This window comes from Gekko japonicus, unplaced genomic scaffold, assembly GCF_001447785.1.
Source record: "Gekko japonicus isolate JY-2015 unplaced genomic scaffold, Gekko_japonicus_V1.1 scaffold1149, whole genome shotgun sequence".
NCBI classification, from domain to species: Eukaryota; Metazoa; Chordata; class Lepidosauria; order Squamata; family Gekkonidae; genus Gekko; species Gekko japonicus.
In genome coordinates, this window is record NW_015167084.1 from 376,393 (window position 1) to 385,406 (window position 9,014).

The 9,014-nt window shown below is 44.8% G+C and overlaps 1 protein-coding gene across 1 annotated transcript in view; it reads left to right on the forward strand.

Annotated features, from left to right (window-relative positions):
- Positions 1-8,700, forward strand: part of LOC107111797 (SITS-binding protein-like) — a 49,395-nt gene extending 40,695 nt beyond the window's left edge. Inside the window, 1 exon segment of the mRNA XM_015412830.1 lies at positions 8,527-8,700. Within this exon segment, the coding sequence (XP_015268316.1) occupies positions 8,527-8,700 (174 nt within the window).
- The last annotated feature ends 314 nt before the right edge of the window (positions 8,701-9,014 follow it).

Sequence of the window (9,014 nt, forward strand, 5' to 3'; positions counted from 1 at the left end):
CGTCTCCTCTGCTCTCCCACAGGAAATGAACCCTGGCTGTAGCAATTATTTTAAATTTGCAGTGGTAATAATAAAATGCTGTAACTGTCCTGTATCCAAGGAAAGTGTGTGTATGTGTGTGAGTGAGTGAGTGTGTGTGTGTGTGAGAGAGAGAGAGATAAAGTATAACTAAGTGCAAAATATTTATCTTTTCTCACAAATTAAATCCCTTTCTCCTTTACCCTGATAAGTATTTCCCATGTGCATATTCCTTAATAAGGAATCCTTATATGTTGGGGAAGAATCCCTGGACCTGATAACTCAGATCTTTCCCCCCAAGATGCCAGATTCCAAGCAGCAACAACAACAACAACAACAACAACAACTTGAAAGTTGCTAGTTGCCATTTGAGACATCTTTTAAAAATACCTTAAGAATGCCCTGTAGCTATTTGCTGTGTTGATTTCTATGACATCCTCTTACCTGTGACACTTCTAACTATTTCAAATCTTGTTCATCTAGATTAATAAAACGATCGTATGGTACGTTAATGTGATCATCAATCAGCATTTAGCAAAGTACTAGAAAGAGATTAAAGAGCAATTAGCATTTTAATTCCTCTCCAGTTAAATTTCAAATACAGTCAATATCTAATTAAGTCATTTGAAGCATTTTCCAATGTGCTGAACTTAAAATTAATATTAAAAAACCTAAATATTTCTGCCAGACCAAGGCAATGATACATAGATCCAATGTCTTTGATTCTAATACTGTCACATGGAAGGATCTACAGCTGTAGGGGTTTTAAATATCATATTAAGAAGACTCTCATTAAGCACTCCAATCACGATGGTGCTTAGTACATAGCTGTGGCCAGGGGTCATTTTCTGCAGGAGCGCACAGGATCGGAGCTCCGGCAGTAAAGAGCCCAAGGGGGTGGGCACATGCAACAAGCTCCACCCCCCTGCTCCCATCAGCCCTCAGTCAGAGCAAGAAGCAGCCAGGTAAGTTACAGAGCTCCCACCGGCCCCCCGATCCAAAACAGTCCAGTGGCACCTTTAAGACCAAGTTTTATTCTGGTACAAGCTCTCCCTCCCCTGTGAGGACAGATCTGCACGTCCCATCCCCCCCAATAGCTAGCAATCCCAAACAGTCCAGTGGAGCCTGAGCGGTGGGTGTTGCCTTCTGACACACTTCCGGTGATGTCAGGGGTGTGTGCCATATGCAAATGAGTTATGCTAATGTGTTATGCTAATGAGCTCCTGCACCTCTTTTTCTGCAAAATGACCCCTTCTATCTCTCACATTAGGCCTTCTATCTCTCACATTAATTTGCATAATTTTATTTGATAATTACTAACAACAACAAAGTGTTTCTATTTATTTATTTATTAACCTTTACTGACCCAGCTCTGTCAAAAGATGAAGTCATGTCGAGAAAGAGGTACTTTTCTCCCTTTCTCACAATATAAGAACTCGTGGGCACTCCATGAAATTGCTGAGCGGTCGGGTTAGAACAGATAAAAGGAAGTCCTTCTTCAACCAAAGGTTGATTCACACATGGAATTCACTGCCACAAGAGGTGGCGGCGGCCACAAGCATGGACAGCTTCAAGAGGGAACTGGATAAGCATATGGAGCAGAGGTCCATCAGTGGCTATTAGCCACAAGGTATAGATAGGAACTCTCAGGCTGGGGCAAGTGATGCTCTGTATTCTTGGTGCTTGGGGAGGGGGGGCAACCGTGGGAGGGCTTCTGGAGTTCTGGCCCCACTGGTGGACCTCCTGATGGCACCTGGTATTTTTGGCCACTGTGTGACACAGAGTGTTGGACTGGATGGGCCATTGGCCTGATCCAACATTGGCTTCTCTTATGCTCTTATGTTCTCTTATGTTCTTATGTATAAGCTGTATTAACTATTAGCTGAGTAACAGGACATACCACAAGGCTCTACGTCGGTTCTGATCATACAAAACATCTGCCATTTCCACAGATGGTTGGCCGTGTAACTGGTCTGCCTCTGTGGCCAGTGTAATGTGCAACCAAGCAACTTATGAAAGATTGCCCCTTTCTTCTGTAGAGCTTAAAATTACATTGAGATGAATAGTCGCTGTTTCTTTCCTTTCAATGTTCTTTACTGCAGTGCTGCTCAGAATATTGTTGAGGGCAGGTCCTGAAGGTAGCTGAACACTTCTTTCTGCTTTGATGATTCTACATGTGCCTGATAGTCAGTCTTGGCCCTGTGCAAGATCTATGCATATTACAGCTGGCTACGTGGCCACAAGGTGATCCGATTACTGTGTTTTGCAGACCAATTGGTGTTCCGTCTACAGTGAGGCATGTGGGGAAAGTTATTAAACACATAGCCTTCTGAAAACCAATCTGGCTGGGTGGCAGATCAATCAGACACCATCAGCTGTAATACACGGTGATCTTGTCACACAGCCAAAGGTCGAATCTGCATTTGCATTTTTAAATTAGTTTCATGCTGCTGTGACGCCGTCTTTCTCTATGCTTGTTTGAATGTTGTTTGGAGAAGATTCTTTTAAAGCAGTGCGGAGGTGCAATGACAGTGGAGCCGCCCCGAAAGGACAATAAACATATGTGGACGTGCAAAAGTATGCTATCACTCTTGAGGTGTGAAAACGACACCAAATGTAGACAGCTTTTTAAAAGACGATGTCAGAAGGCTGGGACACCGGTGGGAAAGACAAATGCAGATTCAGCCAAAGTCAGTTTTCAGTTATCTGAAATGATCCTTCCTGATCCTTGCAAAGGATTAGGCTGCTTCCACATGGGCATTTTTTCCCTGTATGGAAAGTGGTTAAGACGCTGAACTGCAGGCTGGAAGGTCGGTAGTTCAGCAGTTCGAGACCCGAGTGTGCCGCATGATGGAATGAGCTCCCGTCTCTGGTTCCAGCTCCTACCAACCTAGCAGTTCGAAAGGAAGAAATTGCAAGTAGATAAATATGTACTGCTTCGGTGGGAAGGTAACAGCGTTCCATGCACCTTGGCGTCTAGTCATGCCGGCCGCGTGACCGCGGAAACGTCTTCGGACAGTGCTGGCTCTTCGGCTTGGAAACGGAGATGAGCACCGCAACCCTAGAGTCGGATTCGAGCAAGGGAAACCTTTACCTTTACCTATGGAAAGCAGAAAGCTACAGCATTAAATGGCAATGTCCACAGAACGTTGTGCTCATTCTCAGCATCACTTGTGGTGCTTCTTGGGCCTTCCCCTTTAAAGTGAATTAAAAACAAACCCATTTTAATCCATCTCAAAGGGCATAGCTGAACGGGAGCATCTATGTGGACCTGCCCTTTGTTGCCACTCTGCTTCCAAAATGGCCCAGGGCAGCTTGCTGTCCCATGTCACATTATTCTTTTTTTTAATGGGGGAAGGATCAAGAAGGAACCTGTGCAGATGCAGCCTTAGTCAGGAACATTGGGAAGAGGGCACTAGTCTGGCTGCATAGTATTTGTATGTGAGTCCCTAAACTGATATTGCTGGACATTGCCAGACGAGGTGAGCAAAGAATCAGCAGTACCTCATTAAAAGGTCAGAAATGCCTGACCTCATATCTGCTGAGCAAAGAAAAAAGCAAAATGAAATAAAATGACGACAGAAAACAGACAAGCAGTATCTCCTAAGAAGAAGATCCCTGCTGGATAAGACCAGACGAGCATCTAGTTCAGCATCTTGTTTTACACAGTTTCCAGCCAGTTGCCCTTGAAGGCCTACAGCAAAGGCACAAAGTTCACTCTTCTTCACACAGTAGTTAATCTTATAAACCTCTATCATGCACCCCACTCAATTTCTCTTTAAACTGAAAAGCTCGAAATGCTTTAGCCTTTCTTGGGCTGAGTTCAGACTGGCAGTTTGCCCCAATACAGGCGCGTGTGAGGAACGTTTCACAAGCGGATTAAAGGGGCCGTTCACACAGGCACATCTGTCCGGTGTCCCCCACCCGTACTTGACCCGTCTTGTAGCGCTTGCCTCCCGGGTTTAAAAGATACCTGGTGAAAGTGGTAGCAAACCCTGGAGAGCCCGTTTATCCCGCTTCATTCCGCTTCCCGAAAGTGTGAACGCTAACCGCTAAAAGCCGGGAACAGCCTGCGTTATTAATGTGTGCCGGCTGTTTACGCTGACTGACCTCCTAGCCTCACTCTGGCACCAGGAAGGTGCAGGTGATTGCCTTGAAGAGGGGGTAGTGATGTCGCTGGATGTGCCTATGGCCCACAGAGGTCGGATCCTGCCCTATTTGCCGCTGCGCCTAGGCTGCCGCAAGGAAAACGTCGCTTATAGCCATGCCTCCAGGCCAACAGTGTGAACGCTCCCTCGTGCCTCCTCCCGGTATGGTCCCGCATCAGTCCGCACAGTGTGGCCGGGAAAACCCGGAACAGTTTGTTCTGGCTCTTTTTTGCCACGACTCCCTCCCGCTTCAAACTGCCAGTCTGAACTCAGCCTTGGAAGGGAATATGTGGAAACCCCAAAAATCGGGGGATCCCCCCGCCCCTACCTGGGAACTGGCATCCCTACCTGACACAGTTTCTCACACTTACCACATTCACCTTACAAACCAATCCATTGCTTGGTGCAGCTCCAAGTGCTGCAAAGGGGGCAGGGGGCCTTCTGCCTTCTCTCTTCTACCGTTTCACCTAGGGACCAGCTGGAGGGGGCTGTTTGCCCCTTTTCTGGGTTTCACGTGCCCTCATTCACACGACCCCAGGACTCATGGAGCCTGAGAAAAGGGCTAAGCGGGTTTTGAAGAAAAAGCACCAGTCAGGCGAGGTATTAGCCATCCCCCTTTTGCTACACTTTAGATTATGTCCCAACCCTACAATTTTTTAGAGTTTCGGCAGCAGGTCTGTTTCTACAAACAGTCGGTCTTCCTGCATATATTTATACTTTTAGAATTCTTTCAAAATGACCTATTTTAGGACAATAGTCATAGAAAACAAAGTACAGCAGCAAAAACATTTCACAAAGGCATAATATAAAATTCTAACAACCAGAAATTTAAAATGATAAAAAAATCCTTGTAAATAGCTCTACATTCCAAGTCGTACCACCCATTTGTAGAACAGGAGTGAGTATTCAGGGGTCTATCATTGATAAGCAATGGCTTATAATTTGTACAATCTCTTCATAGTGTTGAATAATATTCGGTTCTGATCCTAATAGAACTTGTCTCCTGTCCTTCATATCAGCACTCTCCATAGCAACCTGTACTGTTTGTAAATAGCTCTAGGAGGGATTATATCATTTTCTGCAAGGTGTTGCAAAATTGGGTACCAGATTGAGGGAAATTTAGTACAATAGTTATCATTAGTAAGTTGTGTCATTCTGTCTGCTAACTTGGCCATAACAAAACAGTATCGAGTGTAATTTGAGTTCAGGATTTAATCACATAACTTCTTCTGGATAACCACATGAACAGAACTATTTCCTGTGCGATTCAGTCATACCCAATGCAGAAATATAGCCTGCATTAACCACAAGAGATACAGGTAACCCAAAAACAAAGAGTGGACCATCAGACTGTCTTCAAAGGGCCTGGGAGCCAAAGCTGAGATACCAGTTCAGTACTGGAAATATAATATGTCTGCAATGACTGGCAATTTCAGGTAAAATAAGTATAGACTCAAACCCAAGCCCCAGTATATCACTTAAAAAGTATGTTTCACGTGCTTGGAAAGAATCAGCATGCTTTAATAGTGAACAATCCACGCACTCTAGTTCCATGGTACTCAATGTATCAAAGCAGAACAAAAAGGCTGTTCTCAACACTTTTTATGAAAATGAAGCTTGCAGATTTTCATTGCCATATCTGGAGTGTTCTTTGCTGAATATTAAGATATTTTTGGTTTTAAAAAAGGTCAAATTGAAACAGAATAATACTGGAGCTCCATAGAAGTATTTCAGTGTTGATAAAAAGGAACTTCTGAAATGCACTGATTTTTAGATATCTTGTTGTCAGATAGCCCTGTCATAGATCTGGAATGTGGAGGGGTACCCTCCTTCTCGTTCCCAGCTCTTTCCTGCTCAGCTACTATGCACTATCTCATGCTTGACCTTGTAGAAGTTACAGCTGCAGTTTACACGGCTGGGAAAGTTAACGACATTTTTGCTTTGCCCGCTTGCTTTCCCCGCGCGTGAGTTATATCCATTGGGAATGTTTGATTTCACTATAAGTCAGAGGCCCTAGTACTGACGGCCATTCCTGACACAAGCTGTACACGTGTTCTTTAGTACTGGATCCACTAATAAACAGTTATCTTCTTATGAAGCCCTGTGTGGTGTGACCTGACTAAGAAGCCTGACACTTGGCAATATGAAACCTGTGGTGTGACCGGACTAAGGAGCCTGACACTTGTACTTTAGTAGAAATAAATTAATATTTTGTACATGTTATGATCTTGGCAATATGAAATCACAAGCATTCCAATCTTAGTGACATTTGTTTGTTTTTAATATCAAGTGCCCCCGTAACCATGTTTCTTCAGTTCTTAAGGCCCAGCTAGGGAGGGAAACAGTAAAACAAATTACTGCAAGAATAATCAATGGATGCAAGAAGGGTAAAACATGGTAAGTTGCAGAGCTCCCCCCCGGCCTCCTGGTCCAAAACAGTCCAGTGGCACCTTTAAGACCAAGTTTTATTCAGGTACAAGCTCTCCCTCCTCTACGAGGACAGATCTGCACGTGCCCCCTCCCCCAATAGCTAGCAAACCAAAGCAGTCCAGTGGAGGCTGAGTGGTGGGTGTTGCCTTCTGACACACTTCTGGTGATGTCAGGGTGTGTGGCATATGCAAAGAAGTTATGCTAATGAGCTATGCTAATGAGCTCCTGCACCTTTTTTTCTACGAAATGACCCCTGCTACCAGGCAACCCCTGCCTCCAAGCTGCTATTTACTCTGTGGATGAAAACACGCAATATGTGTGTTTATTTAGTGCATTTTATCTTTTGCATCCTCCAAGGAGCTCAGGGTTAAGTACATGATTCTCCTGCCTGCATTTTATCCTCAGCAACCCAATTTTATCTTCAGCAATGCAAGGAATTAGGTTAGGCTCAGAGAGAATGCCTATTCCAATGTCACTCGCTAAGTTTCACAGCAGATGGGCTTTGAACCCACATCTCCCCAGTCCTGGGTACCTATGTCTAGTGCAGAAGTGCTATTTTGGAAGTGGAGCAGGGAGATTTCAGTGGGAAGATAGCAAGATTCATCACAAGGTTTGTCTGCTTTGGATATATGCTCAATTAAATTACCTAACCCACCCCAAACACTGAATTTAAAGTGCACTTATTCTTGTTAGTTTTATACCTTAAAATAGCCAGAGATTAGGGTTGCCAAATCGACTTACCTCTGCCGGCGGGGGACTTTGTGCTGGCTCCCGGTGCGCGCGTACGTGCCACATGTACATCACAGGGAAGTACTCTATGTTTCCCCCTCAAATGGCTGTGCCCCACCCCCAGCGTGCCCGGCATCATGACGTCACTTCCCTGTGATGTGCACGCGGGGGTGGGGTTTTCCCCGGGGCCCGATTCTGCGGGGGCGGAAATTGGGCCTCCAAAGCAGGGGGAAATCCGCCCCCAAGGGGGATTTGGCAGCCCTACCAGATATGCATATACTTACATGGAATAGAAAAATCTTATTTTTACTTTTTAAATCCATGGGAATATTCATTCAGTTAAACCATGTACAGATTGTATTTATACTAGGGATCAAATAGGTGGAATGATCTCTAGGCCTTTTATCAGAAACTTACTGGAGTCTGCTTGTTTTTGTAGTTTTGCTTTTTGGAGTACACTTGTGTGCTAGACTATAAACTGATGTCACCTGCTGGCCATTTGTCATTCAGGCCATTTATCATCCTTGCTTAAGTAGCTGAACTGTCACAGACATTACAGAGAGGATGATGGAGAGGGCAACAGGAGCTATGGGCTGAGAAAATGTGGACACTCTGAGACCGATTTCACACAAGAGCTGCGCCACGGTCACGCCTCCCTTTGCCCTGCTTCTATTGGTCAATTTCCCACTCGAAGCTACGCGGCTGCGTTTTGACCTGCGGCTTTGCCCCATTTCCCCCACGGTTTCGTGATCCTCAAAAAACAGGATCACAAAACTGCGGGGAAAAATCAGGCAAAGCCGTGGGTCAAAACACGGCCGCGTGGCTTCGAGTGGGAAACTGACCAATAGAAGCAGGGCAAAGGGAGGTGCGACCGCGGCACAGCTCTTGTGTGAAATCGGTTTGAGGGTCAAAGACTGGCTGAGCTGCTGTGATGTCACAGAACATCCACAAAGGAACGGCCCTTATTCAGAATACCACAAATCATAAAGTTCCCTATTTCGAAGTGCTCAACTGCCATTAGCATGCAATGGGACTACATTACAGCATAATCATGTTCTTTATTTAATTATGTTCTCACAACATTAAAACTGGTACCATTGTGTTCTGATTTGAAGTGATCTCCACTGCTGCCATAAACTTGTTCAGCCCGTGAGGTGATCGTGGCATGTGATGTTTATTTTTTTCCCCCTTTTAAATTCAGGTACTTGTTGCCCCGATAACAGAACAAGGGCAAAGTCAAAGAGACATCTTTCTGCCCAGGGAAGGTCAGAAGTGGATGGACACAAACACTGGCCAGGTGTTTGATGGAGGCACCTTCATCAAGAACTATTCTGTCACACTTGTGGACGTCCCTGTTTTTGTTAGGACTTCTTAGATAATCAGGCTGTCCCAGATCTCAGAAGGTTTACCTACCACTCAGAAAAATATTGCTGACGTGAGTTTCCTTGCTGACACGACGATCTCTCTTTCTTTTAAAAGACATTTCAGCTAGGTGTACTGTTTCAGGATTATATATTAAAGCAAATATTAAAACGTAAAATCAAGAACTATTCTGTCACACTTGTGGAGGTCCCGGTTTTTGTTAGGACTTCTTAGATGTCCGGCTGCCCCAGATCTCAGAAGGTTTACCTGCCACTCAGAAAAATATTGCTGACGTGAGCTTCCTTGCTGACACGACGATCTCTCTTT